The sequence below is a fragment of the Hydra vulgaris genome, chromosome 11, assembly GCF_038396675.1.
Source record: "Hydra vulgaris chromosome 11, alternate assembly HydraT2T_AEP".
Taxonomy (NCBI): domain Eukaryota; kingdom Metazoa; phylum Cnidaria; class Hydrozoa; order Anthoathecata; family Hydridae; genus Hydra; species Hydra vulgaris.
Window position 1 is genome coordinate 12,149,840 of NC_088930.1, and position 22,183 is coordinate 12,172,022.

General features: G+C 28.1%; 1 protein-coding gene across 4 annotated transcripts; it reads right to left on the reverse strand.

Moving 5' to 3' along the window:
• Positions 1 to 5,712: 5,712 nt before the first annotated feature.
• On the reverse strand, positions 5,713 to 21,871 carry LOC100202793 (uncharacterized). 4 transcript variants are annotated; one of them, XM_065810130.1, is made up of 7 exons: positions 21,675 to 21,867; positions 10,634 to 10,725; positions 10,518 to 10,553; positions 10,171 to 10,252; positions 9,257 to 9,286; positions 7,900 to 9,165; positions 5,713 to 7,350 (listed from the first exon to the last, which is right to left on the reverse strand). In XM_065810130.1, exons 4-7 carry the CDS (start codon positions 10,214 to 10,216, stop codon positions 6,416 to 6,418), a joined length of 2,277 nt encoding a protein of 758 aa, XP_065666202.1. In that variant the 5' UTR covers positions 10,217 to 10,252; positions 10,518 to 10,553; positions 10,634 to 10,725; positions 21,675 to 21,867; the 3' UTR covers positions 5,713 to 6,415. The 4 variants fall into 4 exon arrangements, with proteins under 4 accessions (XP_065666202.1, XP_065666201.1, XP_065666203.1 ...); XM_065810129.1 differs by lacking the exon at positions 10,518 to 10,553 and having other exon boundaries at positions 10,608 to 10,725; positions 21,675 to 21,871; XM_065810131.1 differs by lacking the exon at positions 10,518 to 10,553 and having other exon boundaries at positions 21,675 to 21,814.
• Between the last annotated feature and the right edge of the window lie 312 nt (positions 21,872 to 22,183).

Consider the following 22,183-nt stretch of genomic DNA (forward strand, 5'->3'; position numbering starts at 1 on the left):
ATATTGTACCAACTAAGAGAATTTGTGAAACCATACATGCACATTTTGTACATTCATATATGTATATATAATATATCTAATATATTTTGTTTTTATTTTACTAAAATAACCTAAGATTTGATATTAAACTCAAAAAGAGATTTATAAAACAATTTTACACACAGTAAAAAATATAACGCTAACATAACTTTTCACTTACCTTTACGTAACGTTAACGGTTACATAACGGTGTGTGAAATATTTAGTGTTATTTTTATTGATATGTTAAGAAAAAATATGTGTTAGCGTTATGTTCCCCAAAGTTATTTGTATATTTGTTTATATATAAAAGGCGCTATATTTACCGTTATGTTAACCGTTATGTTAGTTAAATTACGTATTAATATGACATCATAGAAGTATTTGTAAAAAAAGCGGGATTTTTTGCCAATTGTTTATATATTTTATATTGTTTGTATACTCTTATTGCGTATAGAAAAATATCTTTAACATATAAAAATATGTTTGTTATATTTTTGGTTACAGAAGCTCATACTTTTAATATGGATTATTTCTAATATATTTAATATAATGTTGTCATATTATTTAACTTTATTAATTTTATATGTGCATATATATATATATATATATATATATATATATATATATATATATATATATATATATATATATATATATATATCTGTGTGTGGGTGTGTGTGTGTGGGTGTGTGTGTGTGTGTGTGTGTGTGTGTGTGTGAGTGTGTGTGCATGTTTGTACATTAAACGTAATGTTATACGTTAAACATATCGGTAATTACCCGCTATGTTCAATGTATAATTCATATGAAAAAAACATAACGGTATTTACCGTCATGGTTTTTTTCATATGAACTACATATTGAACTTAACGGTAATTACTCGATATAAAACACGAAATCTAGCATTTTGTTATTTAAAATATAATGGGTAATTTTGTTACTGTGCAGGCACAAACACAGTAAAAAAATTACCGTAAACACATTTAACAAATAAACCTTTTAGATAAAGTACGTGTTAGGTAAATAAAATAAATCTCGGCAAACACTATATAGAACGAATTAATATGTTAGATGCTTAAACATAGCAAATATTACGTATTTACATAATGTAAACACGTAGTATTTGCTATGTTGTTGCCTTAATTTAATGTATTAAATGAACAACTAGTTAATTAAACAATATTTATAAAATAAATAGTTTAAACAAACGATCTCAACAAAAGAAATAAAAGATATTTTAGATATACGCCGTTTGTTTTTCTTTACTAAAATTCCAAATCAAGATAAGCCTCATTGGTTTTGTTCTTGAAAAAAAACAAGTCATTTTGATATTTAAACATAAATTATGTTTTGGAACAGGTTTAACTAGTACAGTTTTAAAGCTTTGATTTCTTGGTATAAAGTTTTAGTGTTCGCGTATTCATGCATATTACATTTATTATACCCAGCTGACACAACTCAGAAAAAAGTTCAATTTTGACTAAATCATCTACTTTGTGACCGTCAAAGAAACCTTTAACAGTCACAAAATCACCTCCCCTACAATCCATAAGTTTGGAGACGGTATAGCAGAGATGACACCGAAATTAGCTTTTTGCAAACAGAATTCAATTCCTCATGGATATATGCACAAGATTCTTTTCAAAGCTCGTATTTGTAGTGATTGTGGTGATCACATTTCTATTTTGCGTTTACCTTACATATGGTGGGCCAGTGATTCAATCTGTCTCAAAACCACACTCAATGTTCTGTATATATATATATATATATATATATATATATATATATATATATATATATATATATATATATATATATATATATATATATATATAAATTAAGTTCTGGAGTTATTTTATTATACTTGTTGTTAAATAATTCCTCACCATATTTCCGGAGCGGCTTTATAACTATTTGGTGAAAAGTTAACAATTTTTTTATAATTTTGTTTACATTTTTACACAGTTTTGCGTAACAACAGTATTGATTGCTATTTTATAACAATTTAACATTTAAAAGGTAATACTTAGCCTTAGTTATGAATGCATCTTCTACAAAAGATTTAGCTATTTTACTGAATTTTGAGTTAACTAAGTAGCGCTACTAAAAACTAAGAAAAAAAGCCATGACTGTTTGGTCCAAAAAAAAAAATTTAGTGTCAGACTATTCAGCTGAAGTAAATATTCAAGCACTTTTAGATCAAATAGCCTCTCATCTGTGCTTGTTGTATTAAGAAGTAATTAATTCATTTGATCTACCATCTCTTAAACGGCTGTCATTGCGACACAAAATTGGATTTGAAGATAGTATTGGGAACTGCATATACAAGCAGACTAAAACTGATGGTGAAAGACACCTTGAAAGTAAACAAAGTCTATATCTTACATACCTTGTTCCACTTGAGCTATTTTGTTTTATTGATGGCTGTAAACAAACAATTTGGTTCAATCATAAGCCATCTTCAACATTGAACTGTTGTCCACTGCGTTTTAAATTTATCAAAAAAACAACAGATGTATCAATAAAAGAAAAGTCTTTTTCAATTTATTCAAACCTTGAAATTCAAATCTTGAGCTAACTTAATAAAATAATAAAAGTACATTTCATATCATTGAAATAACCATGGTAGATAGTAAAGTGGCGACAGTCTTATCAGTCGAGATCAATGCATCACAGTCCTGCTCAGTATGTGATAACACACCAAAAGAGATTAAGAAAATTGAAAAAATTGTAGCAAAAAATGAAAATGCAAACTGTTCTGGTCTATAGTATGGGTTGTCATCATTACATGCATGGGTTAAAACAAATGAATGCTGTCAAATGAATGCCACCTTGCCTACAAATTGGATTTCCAAAAGTAGCCGGCGCGTCGCACAAAAGAAAAGTCATCCGTGAGAACAAATAAAAAAAAATCTTAGATGCTTTTAAAAATTGTCTTTGATTAATTATTGATGTGTCCAGATCTGGTAGTTCAGCGATATCAAATGATGAAGATACAGCTCGTTGTTTTTTCCAATCTGAAAGTATTGTTAAAACTGGGTGTACTACTGCTGAAAAAGTTTCAGGGCATCTTGGTCACATCGTCATCAGCTCTGCAAATGCGTTTCAAAAGTACTGCCTTAAAGTAAGTTTATTTATTATTAAATATTGTTACTATGCTGAGCTGTGGCTAACTTAGCTTTTGTAATTACATGATTAGTTGCCTCTTTTAAGTTACTTATTTATTTGTACAGAGCTACCCATGGTATTAAATTCCACGAAGTTTGCACAAGATATTACTTAACGGACATGAGATCGTAAGGAAAATGGTCTTATCTATTGGCATGCTCTCTGAAAAGGCACAAGAAGCACAAAACAAGGATTTTAAACGTTTCCATGAAAAGTACACACGCAAATGCAGTCATTCAAATGCAAACTATGATGTATTATGCCAACTTTTGTGCTCATCAGACCCAAAAATAAGCAGCATAAGGCGGTCAAATTCTCAAAATTCAAAATCTCAACTCTCAGAGGGAGTTTGTAATTTGCTTCAGGCTGTCTAACTGTCGACTCACCCAAAGTATAATTTTTTGTTTTATTTATGAATGTATGTTTTATAAACTGGTAGTGTATTTCAAATTATCAATGTTTTATTGCGCAATTTTTTGTTTTTATTGTTAATGACCTATTTCTTTACCTAAAACTAATTATTTATATATTTAATATTAAATAATTATTTAAAATATGACGGTTGAAAATCCGATAAAAATTTATTCAGAAATCCATTTATCTGTGCGTAATTGAGGAAAGAATCTGGTTGTAAATACAATATAGCTATCCATAGCAACTAAATAAGAAAAATTATGACTTTTATATAAAGTCGACCTCGTATTGGTAATCGTGCCAAATAAAGTAAAATATATATTTTACTTTATTTGGCACGAGTGCTATATAGCACTCGTAAAAAACTATCAAAATAGGTTGTGATATGCAAATTAGGTATCCATAAAACTAGGTATCCATAGTAATCCAATAAAAAATATCTAACTCATAAGAAGAGCAAACCTCATATTAATGGACAAACTAAAAATAGTGTATATAGAACACATAAAACATACCAAATAAACACATAAAACATACCTGCAACTACCAAAAATAGGTTGTTGCTAAGTAAAATTAGGTATCCATAACAACCAAATATTAAAATATTAATTTCATAGGAAGCGCAAACCTCATATCAGTACTCGTGCTAAATTCAATTGATAAAGACCTAATATTTAGTTAGTTATTAATTTTGTCCGTTAAATGTGAATTCTGGCCCACTGTGGTATGCTGCAAAAGCATTGTTAACTCAAGGACTAAGTTATAAAAAAGTTTAGAAAGTGATTTTATTATGCTGTATTCGACATGGAAAATCATGTAATTGCTAGTGATAATGTTTTCAATAACTAAATTGGTTAAATAAATATGCTTTTCAATGACTTTCGGTGATATATTCTTTATACATACATATAGGTCTTTATACATACATATTTTTCAAATGCAAAAAATTTGCCTTTAAGTGGTCTCTAAATGCAATCATAAAAATATTTTTGGTCTTTTGATTATTTGAATCAATAATTCGCAATTCACGACATTTACACGAAGGTTTTTTGATTAGATTTAAATGTTGCGTGACTTTTTTAACCTTTTGCTCGGGTCGTTGCGTGATTTTATAAACCTTATGCTCTCTTTTAGGATGTTTTGTATCAATATAAACACAGTTCATTTTGCCCAAATAAAACGGAGTATTTTTATTTATTATATTTATATATTTTTATTTATTATACATTTTTTTATACTTTAATTTTAAATTTTGCGCTTATTTTTTTGTATAAAGAAATTATAAAGTTTTTGTATAAAGAAAAGCCACATGACTATGGACTCTGAAATGCTTTTGATCAATATGAACGCGCCGAAAACTCGTGACTTAAAGCTTTTTCCATGCTTTATATAAGGTTACTTTCTATATATATGTTTGTGTGCCACAAAATTTGAAATCAATTTTTGAAAGCTTTTTTCTCAACCAATTTTGCTCAAATTTTGCACACTTAATCATTTTCGATGACAATACAAGGAAAAGGAAAAATTTGACCAAAAAAAGTTAATTAAGTTAACAAAAATTAATTTGTATTTCCCCATAAGAACACTGAATTAATGAAAAAAAAATTTAAAAACGTAACAGTAATTTTTCCTTCTACAAAAGATAACAAAAAAAGAATTTCTAGGCCCAATAGAATTCTGCTTGCATAAAGCATGGATTTGAAAAAAGAATTTTTTTTTGATTTACTAGTTTTATAAAAAAAAATGTAAAGTTTTATAATTTGATTTTCAAATGATTAATAATTCCAGAACTTTTAATTCAAAAACTTAAATTTTTAATTTAGGATTTCTAAATATTAAAATTTCGATTAAAAAACTTCTATGATATTTAAAAAAATTTTTGATTGTAAGTTTCCCAAGTGCATTTTTTTTTTCAATTTTTAAATCTCAAAATTAGACAAATGCCTTTGGATCATTATTTTGATGAAACATGTTTTTAAACTTATGAATGCGTTTTCTTCACGCAAACAAACAAAAAAATTATTTTTGATTTTAGATTTGAAATCTTAGTTCGTTTCAAAAAGTAAAATTATTTGTAATATCAATCGTTTGTAAAAAATAGTATGGCAAATTTCCTTTTTTAGATCAATTTATTGATCAACTTTAACTCGTTTAAATCTATATACATTTTATAGTTGTTAAAAATACGATAAATAAAGTAAGGTCTTCTTTTTTTCGAGTTTGGACCATTTAGGTTGTTTGTTTTTTTGTTATAAATATTAACATATCAACAAAAAAAAGAAAAAAAAAAAAATCAATAAATAATACATTTTAATGTTTGTCATCGTTAAATAAGTTAGTCAAAAGGTATTTTTTTTTATCTTTTATTGTTTTTGCGTTGTAGGTTCTACCTCATTTAATTGCGTAAATTTTTTAAATATGCAATTCTACTGCAGAAGGCCTGCAATAATGAATGAGACCTTTGTTATTGCTGCCCAATGTATCAACGTCTAAATCAAACGTCAGAACATTTTAACCCCGTTAATTCATCAACTAAATTAAGGTTTAGTGTTTTTTTTTTTTACACATTTACTATTTGATCCTGTGTTTGATTGTTTCTTCGAGGAATTTTATGCTAATGTTTTTATCATTAAAATAATTTGCTTTAATAATTTATTTGAACTGAATAGTTTATTCGAATTGAATCCGTTTTACCTTGAATACTTGTAAAGATTTGCATATCTAGCAAAGCCAGTTCACAAGACGGAGATAATGAAAGAAATGGGAGGAATTGAAACAAAGGAAGGTTCTTCCAAATGTTTTATTTATAATAATCACCAATCGTTATCAAATGATTCTCGATCATAGAAGGGTGAAACGTACTTATCTCGTTTTGGTCTAAGTATAATGTTTTTTTTAAACATGTGGGTATTGTAACTGTTGCTAAAAGAGTTTTCTCTATTATCTTCATACGGCATATCCCATCGAGGAATAGCATGACGTACATAAGCCCCTCCTTCTGCAACTCCCATCGCACCTAATGCAGCATTAAGGTAAGAATCATCTCTGTTAGTATGCGTACGAGTATTACCTGTTAATTCTTCATTTTGTTCATAACCATGTAATCCCATTTGATCGTACCCAACCTCTTGACCAAAACCTTCTTTCATGCCTTGCTCAGGTATACTTGTAACTCCAGCTCCACCACCATTAACTAGTTCAGAATTATCAATATCATTCATGCTTGGACGTCTACCATACTCTGTACCTATTGTAGAATCTCCATCGTTAGGAATGCCTTGGTCAGATCCTCCAGGATTTGAATAAGGATCGGGTCCTGGTGATATATCAGCTCCTCCAAAATCGTTCATATCCTGAGCATCATTTTTTGATGGATCTTTAAGAAGGTCCATTGAACCAAATTTATTTATTGCCCCATCTTTATCTGTAAGTGCTTTTGAAAAACTTTCATCAGTTGACGCTAACTTTTCCATTACTTCCTTATCAAGACCTACAGCAGCTGCAGCTTGTTCCATTCTAGATTCTGAAATAGGTTGTGGTTGATCTAATGCGCTTTCTTTATCAGAAAATAATTTAGGAAGCGGATCTTGTGTCAATGAATCCTCTTTTAAAGGTGCAATATCAGGATTAACCGGTTTATCAATTAGTGGAGACTCTTGTGGATCTTTTGTCAAACTTGCATCATCACCATATGGATTACTCATATCTTGAGGCAATGTTAATGGCTGTTCTGGTGCAACATCACCACCTAAAATTAAAAAAATATTTAGCTTCCGAACTGTAAGTAAAAACCCAAATTTTTAACTATATATTGAAAATATAAATATTTATTTGTAAACTTATAGTGTCAAAACCTGTTTTTTGAATGCTCAACATTTTATTTATTTTTGAGAATTGTTTAACTTAAAAATGATTTTTAATTGTTAAAATTAAATTATAAAAATAAACCTGAAATATTTGAAAAACAATGTGAAAATCTATTAGTTTTAAGCATTTTTATTTAACTCAAAACCTTTTTTTTGTTCAAAACCTTTTTTTTATATTTTATTTTTTGTTTTAGGTGGCTCAAGAAAACCGAACGGTCACAGAGCACCTCAGAGAACCATTTAAATTTTTGGAGCATCATGTGCAACATCATTGGCTATTTGCACCGCTCCTTATGGGCTTTAGTACAGGTGCTTAGATATAATATTTTCAACCAGCTTTTTTAAATTTTTAAACTAGTTATAATTTTTTGTAAATTAAGCATATAAATAAAAACTAAAAGTATTGAAAAACAAATATAAAATTAATTTACCCCCAGCGTTTAGTTTATCAGTAAGACTATCTAGTAATCCTCCTACGTCATGCTGACCACTAAGAGGTTTAAAGTTTTTCATAGTTTCCATCTTCATCGGGGCTAGGTCAGAAGAAGGATCGTCAGTTTTCAGTACTGGAATCTTTGGACGATCTGGTCCAGCCGCAATTTCTGCATAAGGATCCGGAGCTTCCTTTGGTTGTTGTGTGGTTACGGTAGTTATATTTGTTTTTTCACCGGTTACGTTTTTGACTTTTTCAGATGATGTAATATTGGCAGTTTTCGTGTTTGCTGTTTTTACATTATCAGTAACAACTTTTACATTATCTTTACTTGATGAGTATTTAGTAGACGACAAAACTCTATCAATTAAATTATCAACCTTTTTGTCTTTGGAAACAGATTTTTTTTCAGCTGTTTTATGTAAGTTAGGTTCTGAAGCTTCAGCAAAATTTATTTTAAGTTTGTTTTTTTCCTCCACAGCTTTTGATGAATCAGCAGTCGAAACCAAACGGTCTGTCTTTTTGTTTGCTGTTAAAAGACTGACGTCATCTATTAATTTAGACAAACTCCAAAGCGGGGAGTTTTTCAGAGTCTTTAGGTTTGGTTTTCTAGTTGAAGTTCTTTTATCATTTGGATCATTATCGTTGAAAACAGGATTCAATGAATCCATTTGTTTTTTGTTGTTATTCACGTCTGCAGTTTCTACGTTATTAATCATATGATCTAAGTGCATTTCATTTCCAGTTAAACTTGGTGATACTACATCAGAAGAGCTGCGATGTGGAGCAACAACTTTATTGTTATCGCCACCCGTAATTATAGTTTCTTTATTAGACTCGGTTAATGAAATCTTATTAAACAAAGAATCGTTTTCCGGTACATGTTTATTGTCTTTTAAGAAAGCACTTACCGAAATTAATCTTCTTGTCAATAGTCTTTTTGTATCTGTATTATTTGACTTTATCTCATTAGATAGGATATCAGAAGTTGGTAATATACCCGCTCTTTTTGAAGTAAACGAAGACAACGCATTTTTGCTTTTTTCATTAATCTCGTTAAGTATCGATTCTGGCATGCGTTTATTAGAAGATACTGCACCTACAGAGGATTCTAGAATAAAACGCTCGTCTTTTCCTTGATTTTCACAATCATCATCAACAGAGCGTCTTATTCCTTTAAACACTTCGTCAAGATCTGTTATAACATGATACTTAGATCTTTTTTGCAGAGATTTTTGAAAATGAAGGGCCGTTTTTCCACAACCTAAATAAATTTTTCCTTTTATTTTAAAATGAACTCCGTTCTATTTAAGTTAATATTTAAAATATTACCTAACAAGTTATAAAAATGATACCTTTTCTGAGCAGTGAAACCTCCTGTGGAACTAAAATAGAAATAAAAATACTCTTACAAAATTATATACAAAAGATGCAAAATTTTCCACTAAAACAAAGACTTTTTTTTATGGCACAGAAGTGTTTAGAAAGTATTACTAAAGATCAGAAAAATGAATATAAGCGATCAGAGAAGTTTTTGCAAGAGCTTAATTTTCAAAATACTTGCGTCACAAAATGTACTTTTAAGGATATCATTTAAGATTAGGCAGTCGATATTTTAATTTAACATATTTAAAAATGTTACATTTTAACAATATACAATTGTTATAAACAATATTAACAATGAATCAAAAGTGTGTTTAAAAAAAAAAAAAAATCTGGGCTGTATCAAATTGAAATATGTGTAGACTTATGGTGCGTAGTTAGGATAAAATCGTGCTTTTCACGATTGGTTTTTGTAAAAATCGAATTTCACTATTGTAGCTCTAAATAAGAATTTGAATATTCGAATAGTTTTGATAAGTATTTTGGTACAATTAAATGGTTAAAAAAGCGTTTTATTTGATATCTGGATAATTAGAACAAAGGGTTTTAAAAATATTTTGAAGCATTCCGTTTTTTAACTTCAAAGTTAAGAAAAAAGTGTTATAAAAATTTATCTAATAGAAAATACTTAAAATATAATGATTTTATAACAAAGATTTAGCTCAAAGACAATGTTAAAGTATAATAATATAGTTTCAAACATTAAGCTCATAGGCAATATTAAAAAACATTCAATTGTTTTTATATGGTTATTTTAAATCGACTAATCGAAATTAAAGAATGTTTAGTTGATATTTTATAGTTTATTTTCATTTTTAATTATTCTTTTCTATCTAAAAAATTATTATTTTTAATTGTCTTTAAAACAAATAACTTTATAACTTACGTGATATTATAAAAAGAATGATGACGAACCGTTGACTGAACGTCATTAGCTCAACAATTTGTGCAAACCATTAACAGAAACACTAAAATTTAAAGAAAAGTTTATACAAATATGAAAAAACACAATTAATAAAAAAAAAAAACTATTTCATTATGGTTAAATAAAAATGCAATCAAAGAACTTTTAACGGGTGATTTAAACTCAAGATGGCTTTAAGACTATAACATAAAGAAATGAGTTTTATAAATGCAAACTGTTATGCACAATATATTCAATAATTTATTAAGCCTTCAATAAAAAGTTTTGAAAATCATCAAGGGATCAGGTCCTTAAAAAATTGTACTTACACTTATGCTAATGGTACAGTCCAATCGCACAAGTAACTGTAAAGTTACAAAAAGAGGTTGTACAAATACGAAAAAAAAGTAAGTACATACATTTTAAATATGTAAAAAGTGTTTACATATTCCAATCCATTGTGAAAATTGAATTATGAAATCCACTAATAGAAAACACTTTATACAATGTATATACGTCCTCAATTGGCTGCCATACCTAATAAAAGATATCAGTAAGTTGGAATCTGTGCAACAGAGAATTACCATACTATATATTCTTTAATGCTCCACCCATATACCAAGCGTTGCAAACTCTAGGTTTTTATAACCTTAAAGAGAAACGGAGGTATAGTGATGCGATTGACTTTTTTGTACCACAGACAACTCTAGTATATACTTCTCGTATTTTTAAACTCAGAGGATACCTTCATCAATAAAAAAACTTGACTTATTAAAGACTATGCTAAACAAAATGCTTTCTTTATAAATTGTGTCATTAATCTCCTCCCCAGTTTGAATTCGAGTTTTTTACAGTTACAAAGAAAAAAATAAATTTTAGCATAAAAGGCTTAACGTTAAATTATTAAATAATGCTATGTTATTTTTGCATTTCCAGAAAATTTAACACTTTCGCTTCAGAAATAAAAATTTTTAACTTAACTTTTTAGTAGAAATTTTAGGAACTAATATTTAACAAAAGTTTTTAAAAAAAGTTTAAAGGAGTTTATCAATGGTCAAATTAATCTTAAAAACAATCACTTAAACTCCTGCTGGCAACAAATACAGTATTTATTACACAGGCCAATGAAATTTTACTTTTTTACTTTTTTTTGCATACAATATGGTTTTCTTATAGTACTTCTCATTCTGATTTCAAATATGCAATCCTTTTTTTTCTATCACGTTAAGTTTTGAAGATATTAGAGTTCAAATCCAAAATATTTGGGGTAAAATCCAGGGTTGACATTAAAAAACCCGCCCAATAAAACCAAATAAAACCCGGGCAATCTGGGTTTCATTGGGTTTTTTTTAAAGATATTTTATATTTTTATGAACTATTATAACCAACATTACCATTATAACTATTATACCATTAACTAAATTAATTATTAACTATTATCATTAACTAAATTACTATTAACTATTATCATTAACTACTATAACCAGCAATAACAGCTGTTAGAGCAAATTTAATAATATTTGAATCATTATTTGGAAATACATTATCACAAATTTTATTCAAATATTTTTCAGATTGAGATTGTCACTTTTTTATCTTTTTTAGGTTATTCACCTCCAAGGCTGAGAAAGCCACTACAGTCAAGGAGGCTACCTTATTGTGGATACAACCCTCTCTCAACTCTTTAACTCCGAAAAACGAACCTTTATGAACAAGGCCACAGCGCGGAGAAACAAGTTTGTCCAAGTTCAAATTTGAAGTTCAATTGAAACTTTATGTACTTTTTTTTTTTTTTTTTTTTTTTTATACATGTTTTATTTTACAACTACAAAGTAATTACAAGTTACCAATCACTGATTGGCAGTAAAGATATACAAATTTAAATCATAAATATAAAGTTCAAAATATACGTGGTAAATAAAAATATAGTTGCTTACAACTCCGAGACATGAATAAAATAAATACCAATTACAACAGGATAATAACGTGTAAGTAAAAATAATCCGAGAAATATATCTCTATTTTACTCCAAATAAAATAAAAAATACAATAAATAAAAATAATCTGCTGATTTTTTGGAGGAGAGTTTAGAAGTTTCACTATAAGTTAATTTACCACATTTCAAGATAATGTTAGTGTATAAAATATGATAAAAACAAAATTCGTGTAAGATTGATAAGAAGAAATACTTATTTGTAGTCATAGGAAGCTCGCAGAAGACTCAAGTCAGTCTTGTCATCGAGTACCTATTTCTTAGACGTGTAATACACATAAAAAATCAGTTGCATACGCGGTATATATGTACGTGTTACATATATACCTTGTTATTAATATTATATTTATTATCGATTTGTATTAAAAGTTAAGTTACATTTATTTATTTATTCAAATTTAAAAAAATTCCTTACAGTTGTTTAATTTAATTATTGTAGATTTTAGCTTTTTTTTCAGAGAGTGTTCGTTGTTTAAGTTTAATAGTGATTCGTTTCTGGAAACCAATTTGTTAAATAAATAGGGACCACGATATGTAACTGAGAATTTTGAGATTCTTGTTGTTTCAAAAGGTATCGTAAAGTTGCCTGTTGCTCTTGTATTGTATTTACTTATGTTGTTTTTAAAAAAGTGTGTTGTAAAATGTTCTGGAACCAGACTTTATTTATATTTAAACATAAAAAGTATATTTTGAAAAATATTTATTTGGAATATATTTAGTGCGTTCATTTGTTCCAGTAAGGGTTGAGCATGAGTAAATTTGCTTTTTTACTTCCTCCCGTTCTCCAGCCTTTTTTTCCCCCTTTCTCATATATATTTTTAATTATAAAAAATATTACTTTTAAATCTAAAATAAATCAATACATATAAGTTTAACGTGAAATTTTTTTTTTCGATTAAACTTTTAAATTATGTTAAAAAATCTTTTTCAAAATAATTTAAAAAAATCTTGTTAGAGATTATTAAATAACATTATATAAAATATATTTTTAAAAAAGTCAAAGTATACTAATTTTCAATATCAATAAATATGCTAAATATGCTTGCTAATTAGTCAGAAACATAAAAGTATACCGATAAATTTCCAAAATTATTTTATCCAAATAAATTTTTTAGATATGACTAAAAACAACTTTTTATTTTATCTTTCAAACATATTTGCAGTACCCGTCTCCACTAATGTCAGTCCTGTAATTTTCGGCCTTAAGGCAAGGCCAAGGACTAACAACTCTGAAATAGATTACAAGTTCAATATCCAATCGCAAAATTGCAAAAAAACAGTTATCTTCTTTTGTTCTTTTCAGAGAAAAAAACAACATTTTAGTGGGAAGAGCGGAAGCTAACGGAAGGTTGATGCTATGAGCACATACTATGAGCACATAGCTGTGCCCATAGTGTGGTGTTAGCCGGATTAAAAATTTTTTGGGCAAATGGCGTATTAAAAATGTTTTTATAAAACTTGATTACCAATTTTGAAATTTTTATTATTATAATTTCGCTTCTTTTGAGTACTAGATTCACAAACATTTAAAGATATTTTTTTCATATGATATTAGGGACCCTAATAAATATTTAACCCTTTAAATATTTAAGGATTAAATATTTATTGGGTACTCTTTATATATTTAAGGATTAAATTTTTTACAGTATTAAACATTCATTAATTTAAACTTTAAAAGTGTTAAATATTCATTAAGCACCTTTTAAATATTTAAGGATTAGTGTGCTCCATATATTTAATATTTTTTATTATTCTATAAAATTTAGAAAACTAAAACTTATCTACATCTCTTCAACATAGTAGAGAAAAATTTTTACAAGTTGAGTTGTTTTATTAAAATAGTTGTTCATGTCCTAATTATGGTGTTTAATTAAGCGTATAATAACTATTTGCAATTTTTGTGTCTTTTTATTGAATCGGTGAGATTCAAAATTTCAAATTTTATTAGGATAAAGAAAAAACGTCAAAAATTCTCAAAATTTGCAAATATTCGAACTTTTTTTTTCTCATATATATCACGCATTAAAAAATAAATAATTGTCTAATAAAAAATTGATATAAAATAGTATTTTAATAACGTATATGTGTAATATGTATGTTTGCATTAAAAAAAGTATAAAAATTTTTTTTAATTATCTTAACTAATAATTTCAAAGAATTTTTACTACCCATTGACAGATCAAGGCGTGGGGGGAGGGGTAAGGGGTTACTATCTATTGTAGTTGCTGTAATAATAAGCAGATGTATCTAATTTTATTGTGATCCAAGTTCAAATTACAAGTTTAAAAAAATTAAAAAAGTCTAAAACACGCTATTATCACCATATTTTTAACACTTAACTGTAACTAAATTCTTTTCTATAAAACATTTTACCATGTAACAAGTTTTTACTGCTATTCAAAAAATTTAAACATTGACAATGCCAAAGCTATTGTTCATTATTGTTTTTTGATCCTAAACCTTACCTTACTCTGTACATATATTTACGCATATCCCAATGTGTCAGTCGATGTATATATATTTTTTGCGTGGTAAGAGTTACTTTGTTATATCTCCTAGCGTAGCACTCGCAGGCTATAGACAAAGGCAACATGTAGTGTTGTTATGTTATTAGGTAATGGCTCCTGATTCTTGTCTCTCGTTTGTGTTTATATTAATAAAATGAGAGATAATAAACAACTTGAGTTGCGTTTTCCAAATAAAGCAAATTTTTTGTTCGCTATTCCTTATGTTCCCTCGATCGCCCTCATATTCAATCAGTCACATAACACTCACTCCCATGCGTTTGGTTAACAGAGTACTAGATACGTCTTCTGTCTGTCTCTGATTCTTTGAATAAATATCAATTTAACTCTTTCCCTATCGGAAGCCGCTGATAGCGGCTTTTGATTTTTTCTTAGTATCACCGCAAGCCGCTGGAAGCAGCTTTTGAGTACGCTTCACAATTTATCCTATTTTGTGCATAAATTTTCCTTCTAGACGCATATAATTTGTTTTTTCTTAAAGTTTAATTAGTTCTCTACATAATCTAGAACAAATGAGTCATAATGTGTAATTATAATTAGTTATCACTTGACAAAGTTGAAAAATCTTCAGTAATCCTTGATAAAAAAAAATTTCATCAAATTTAGTTCGTAATTAGTTAACACTGTAAAATTTAATTTGTAGAAGCGTATGAGTATTTAGCTAAGTAATTGCAAAGCTCTTTTGAAGAAAAACCTTTTTTTAATACATTAAATGAGTTTTGTTTTGGACTTTATGTTTTAGTTACTATTTATAAAAACGATGGTTTAAGTACTTTGCATTTCTTATTGTTGAAGATGCGTGTTAAAAACTTATTTAGTTAAAAAGTTCATTTGTTTAACTTTCCATTGATATATAGTCTGTTATGCTTTTAAATAGATATACTATTCGAATTTTAATTAGTTGTAAATGTTACGTCATCCAAATTTTATTTAAAAAATGTGCTGTTACAGCGAAAAGATTTTTGTGAGAAACGGCGGTAGCGTTATAGTTAACTATTTAGTGCTTGACTATTATATTTTATTTGTAATAAGTATTTAACTGACAATATTCTCATCGATTTAAAAGGTAGTGTATTACTTCAATTCTACTATTTTACGCTAGCAAGTGATAAGTACATATTACACATTTCTTACGTTTTTTAACCATGTCTGAGAAAAAGAGACTATCAGTATAGAAAAATAAAGAAAGTCAAAATCAAAGAGGAGCTATTTTGAAATATTTTCGTGCAGAAACACATTCTACAGATACTGATTCTGCTACTGAAGGCGATAGCGATGTGAGTAAAAAATCTAAAGTGATAGTTGACGATGAAACTGTTAATAATGCTTATATTTCAAGTCAACAAAATGAAATTGCAAATATCAATGAAAACCAAATTTGTCTACCTGAAGCAACTCCTGCTGTTGATGTTTCAAGGCAAATTGAAACTGAAATTATGCTGAAATAACTGAAATCTGCAGACTACAGTGACCCTGTGAATTAGCCTACTCATTTTAGTGACAATTTTCGGCAATTTGTTATACAAAATAGACCGTTACAAATTGAAAAATATAACTTTCCACGAGATCGATATTAGAAAGATTAATGGAGCGTTCCCTCTATAGAAAAAAACCGCAATTCATTTTGGTCTTTGTATCCACCGAAAATAAACAAATTAGAGTTAAAGCTTTTTAAAATAAAGTCAAGTAATTTAATTTAAAACGACTTTTCAAAGTGATTTCAAATGATACAATATCTTTTTATAAACTAATAACTCATTCTATTTGAGGTATTAGTTTTTAAAAACATTACAGTTGAGTCTACAACAACAACAAAATACCGCGGTGGCATAACTTGTTGTGCTCCATTATGCAAAAATAATTAGCTCAAAAACAAAAACTTATCATTTTACATCATCCCAAAGGAAATTAATTTGAGAAAAAAATCTTTAATTAGCAGGAACAACTTTGTTCCTTCTATTTCTCATCGGGTTTGTTCAGTCCACTTTACAGAAGGAAAAAAAACTTATGAAAATCTGTCCAATCTTTACTGCCAAAACAAGTTAGAGACAACATAAAAAAAAAAAAAAATCACAGTAAGTAGTTCTATTGGATATAAAAGAAAAATAGACGAAATTGAAAACGAAAAAAATGATGTTAGTTTTTTATTTCAAGAATTCGAGTCTGAAAAGTTAAAAAAACAAATTATTATCCTAAAGGACAAACTGAACATTATAAAAACTAAAAAGAAAGAAATGAAAAATATTATTATGAACCAAAATCACACTATCAATCAAATAAAATTTACAGTTGACAGATTTAAACATAACCAAGCCCACTTTATATTTTATACTAGCTTTGTATTGTACAATCTATTTAAAGTTCTACTAGAATATTTAGAAGCTGCTGCAAGCAAACTTAAATATTCAGAACCTGCTGCAAGCAAACTTAAATATTTAGAACCTGCTGCCAGCAAACTTAAATATTTAGAACCTGCTGCAAGCATACTTAAATATTGGGGGTCAAGTATAAACATTGAAAAACAACAGATTTTAATTACAATAAAAAGGGAAAAGATAATGAGTTCAGAGTCTGAATTATTTTTAGTTTTAACAAGACTTCGACTTGGCCTTTTGGTTGGAGACATGGCGCTGCGCTTTGACATATCCTCAAGTCATGTTAGTAGAATCATAGTGACATTGACTGATTTTTGGCATTCTCAAATGCGTATACTACCAATTTGGGCAACAAAAGAAACAATGTCAAAATGTTTTAAAGAAAAATATGAATCAACAAGGGTGATTTTAGACTGCATTGAACTATTTATCGAAATGCCTACATCTTTTCGAAGCCAGTCTGCAACTTTTTCTAATTATAAACATAAAAAAACAGGAAAAGGATTAATTGGAATAGCACCAAATGGAGCCATAACTTTTGTTTCTGATTTATACTGTGGTCGTTTTTCGGACAAACAGATTACTAAAGATTGTGGCATATACAACCTGCTTGAACCAGGAGACAGTGTAACGGCAGATAGAGGTTTGGCTGAGTCCTGATGATTTACCGGAAAATGTTTCATTTAATATACCACCATTTCTAAATGGAAAAGCTCAACTCAGTCTAGAAGGTGAGAATGAAACTAGAAAAATTGCTGCTGTTCGTATTCATGTAGAAAGAGCAATACAGCGAACAAAAAGTTATCACACTTTACTAACACCATTTAAATTGTCTATGGCACCAGAAATTAATAAAACTTGGATAGTTTGTTGTTATTTAGCAAACTTTTTTTTATAACTTGATTCATATCTTCAAACGAAACTTAAGAAAGCTTAGAACCAATTAAGCTTTCTAAGTTTTATTAAGTTTTCTGAGTTTTTACCTTCAGCAGGAACATGCCATTGCTGTAACACTTCTGTGCATGTTTTCTCGAATCGTACAGAGTTTAAATTTAATTGATTATATTTATTTAATTGAAATAATACTGCAGCAACATGCTTGGAGCATCCTCCCATACCAGCTTTACAATCACATTTAACATGCAAAATATCTCCTTCTTTTTGACAAAGATGTACATAAATAAGGTACTGATTTTTTTTCATTGAAGCTGAAACGTTAGCTCTAATAAGAAAATAATTTATTTCAATGTTGACATTAGGTTTAACAACTAAATTTTTAACAAAGTTCTCCTTAAATAGCTGATACTCAGAGATTTTATGCTTTGAAGCACCTCTAGCTCCGAAATCAGTCGAACTATCGTCTATAATTAAGTATTTTTTTATTTTTTCTTATATTAGGTATATTATTTTCTTATATTAGGTAATGGTATGAAATGCCAAGTTTTGAAAAGCTTTACAATAACGCCAATGGAAATTTTTTTAAATTTGTTGAGTATCTCGCTTTATTTGACCCACTAATGAATGAACATTTACGGAAAATTAAAAATCAAGTAATTAAAACCGCTCATTATCTTGGAAAAGAAATTCAAAACGAGTTATTATATATTAAACTAATTAGCTAATACTATATAAGATAATATCTTTACTAGAGTAAAATTTACTGAATATTATTTTATAATTTTAGACTGAAAAATTTTGGATATAAATCCTCGGGCGTTTTTATTCCATGCAGCGCACATTCACTAAATTTAGTTGTGAATGATGCATGCAAGTGTAGATGCAGTAAGTTTTTTCGGTGTGGTGCAACAGATTTTTAATTATTTTTTGGGATCACCTTCTTGTTGGCAAGTTTTTTGTAGCTATTTTCCAGATTTTACTGTCAAGTCATTAAGTGATACAAGATGGGAAAGCCGCATTAATGCTTTAAAACCATTGCGATACAATCTCGGAAAAAATTACAATGCTTTAATGCAAATATTTGACGATCCAAGATTACAAACTACATAAGTAGGAAATTCTTCCCGAAATGAGACTAAAAAGCTTGCAGTATCTATTTGCAAATTCAAGTTCATGGTAGCCTTTGTTTCATGGTACGACATTCTTTTTGAAGTTAATACTTCTAATAAAATATTACAAAAAAAGAACGTTGATTTGAATGTAGCTACACAACAATTAAATATTAGTAAAAAAAAACTTGTAAAAATGAGAAATGATGAAGGCTTTCAAAGAATTATTGTTGATGCTGCTGTAATTGCAAAAGAAGTGGAAACAGTAACAAATTTTGAAGAAAAATAAGTCAGGAGAAGGAGAAAAAAGCGACAAGTCGATTATGAAACACAAGATGAAGCATTGCAAGACCCAAAAGAAAAATTTAAAGTCGAACTTTATTTTAAAATTTTAGACACTGCTATACAGTCTATTGCGGAAAGGTTTGGACAACTGCAACAGTATAATAATATATTTGGTTCCCTTCATGATATTTATTCTATAAGTTCAAAATCTTCAGCAGATATATTAAAATATTGTAGAAATCTAGAAGAAATTTTAACTCATGGTTCTCAAAAAGATAGTGCAGCGGATCTTTGTAATGTTATAAAAGTACTTTCTGGAAGACTCCCGCAACAAATGACACCATATGAAGTACTAACTTTTATTGCTGAACAACGTTTAATTGACTGTCTACCAAATATGTGTATTTCTTTTAGAATACTATTAACACTTCCAGTGTCCGTTGCAAGTGGCGAGCGAAGTTTTTCGAAATTAAAAATAGTTAAAAATTATTTGAGGTTGACAATGTTACAAGAAAGACTGGTGGGATTATCAATAATTTCGATAAAACACGAAGAATCATCAATATTAAATTTGAAAGAAATTGTAAAAACATTTGCAACTAAAAAGGCCAGAAAAATTATAATTTAATTATTTTTTTGCGTCCTTTTTTTATTACTTACTTAAATATGCTTTTATTTTTATTATTACATATTTTCAAAATACAAATGAACTTTCTAGTTTCTGAAATTCAAATTCTCTAATAATTTAATCGTCAAATTAGAAACAAGTTTTTTTATTCCTTGTAACTATATTATATTCCAGATTTTAAATTTTTACTCTTAATTCTAGATTATTACTCATTATTATTTCTTGTAATAAGCTAGGTTAATTATTATTATTTGGTACGATTAAATATTAAAAATAGTTTTCATTAATTCTTTTATTTGTTACCTATATTCTTTCAATTACATAAAATCCCGCTTTTTCCCGTCTCAAATATTTATAATCTTGTACTTAAAAGGTGAGTGGCTGAAATGAAACCTTAAATCGTCAAAAAGAAATATTAAATACTTAAATATGTCAACCATTTTATGTTTATGCTATTTTAAATAAAAATTATATTTATGTTTTCGCACTTTCAAATTAAAATATTTTATTTCTAAATTACACATGAAAATTTGCGTAGTAGTAATATATGGCCGGGGGGGGGGGGGTTGTTGTATTGTTTGAATTTTTTTTACGTAGGGCGTCTAGGTATTTATTTCAGTAATAGTATTTTGCAAGGTATTTATTTCAGAAAATAGTAACTCTTGATAAATATACTTGTATCTCATACTCATATTTGAGTAAAGATTAGATGAAATATTTTAGGTTTAAAATTTTAAAAACTGTATGATTAAAATCTGCCTCCTTCTGTTGTATTCTCAATTATACTAAAATTGTATGTGAGTTATAAAACATTTCTTGGACATCGCCCTTTATTTTTTTTTATGCGGTTAATTGGATAATTTTTTACTTTCAAATATTTATTTGACTAAGCAGAAATGACAGTGAGTGCCGCGCAGTGAGAGCAAGAAGTGGCTGGCATAATATTCCTAATCTTTTATTATGCGTCATAACCAAGATTCTCTGTTAAAAAATCCAGGTTGTGCTTCTGTTAGGTAATCAATGACAGTGACAACAATAGATAATTCAACAGTAACACACATTGGTCTTAGCCTTACACTTTTTTATCATACCAATTAATTAGCTTTTTCAAATTAAATTCCATTCCATATCCTTCTTTTCTGTAAGGATATTGATCAATTTAGATAGTTCTGTAACATGCAAATACCTTTTTTGTAAGAAAGAACTTTGTAAACATAGTAAAAATCTATTCTCCACCTTCACAATTGTAATCTCAATTAGAACTGTTCTTAATTTCACAGTGTGATGTCATTATCAATAGTCTTGGGCAGTTTTTTTTACTTCCAAAAGATATTTGGTAATCAAACGTATATTTAAAAAAAATACATTTTACAGACTAAAAACGTATTCTTTTAAAAATATGGCACGTACGCAACTTTAAATCACCTTATTAGTCGACAAACTTCTTTCAAATATACTTCCTGAAATATAACTTGATTTTTTTAAGAATAAAAAGATAAACTTTCTCTACTAACTTTATTACTGCTCTGCCCAACAGCAAAAAAAAAAAAACTCTTTTCATATTTTAAAAAGAGTTTCGACAGTTTTAAAGAAAAAATAATGCTGGATAATTTTTAAAGGTTTGCATTTTTCAAATCAAATTTTAATGTTTTTTGTCTACAAATATAATCAAACCTGTTTGATCCAACGATAATCTTCTGAGAAACCCAGCTCAAATGTTTGGTTGGCTGGTAATCTATGTTTGTTAATTATTATTGATAACTATAATTTATATGCAATATAAATAAATATTTATAAATTTTAAAAATATATCAAACTTTTCCTTTCAAGCATTAGTCGCATCGAAGTCTGTACACTAACGTCATTTGAACAGTTTAAGAAACAAAAAGTATCTATTTATTATGTTTGTTCATTCATCTGGAACATATCGTTTTAATTGCTCTTATGTGTTTGCTGAACGTGCGCAACTCGTTTTATGTTGTGATTTTTTCTTTCAAATATTTTAGGTAACGCTGCTTGCTCGAAGGTCGAAATAAATGAATGCTGTAAGTTACATATTCAGCTCAATAATATTTGATACATTCAGAGATAATAATTTCAGAGATTCTTTAAATAAGTAACGCACGCGGAGTAGACGAAAACCTCAAACCTAGTAATCAGGAGATCACGACAAATCGCTATTC

Bases quoted from the DNA above. Each gene is read 5' to 3' on its own strand.
- LOC100202793 (XM_065810128.1), bottom strand. From the start codon at position 10,216: ATGACGTTCAGTCAACGGTTCGTCATCATTCTTTTTATAATATCAC. The intron at 9,287-10,170 runs GTAAGTTATAAA...TTTCTATTTTAG, and splicing joins CATTCTTTTTATAATATCAC to TTCCACAGGAGGTTTCACTG. The intron at 9,166-9,256 runs GTATCATTTTTA...AAATTTATTTAG, and splicing joins GGTTTCACTGCTCAGAAAAG to GTTGTGGAAAAACGGCCCTT.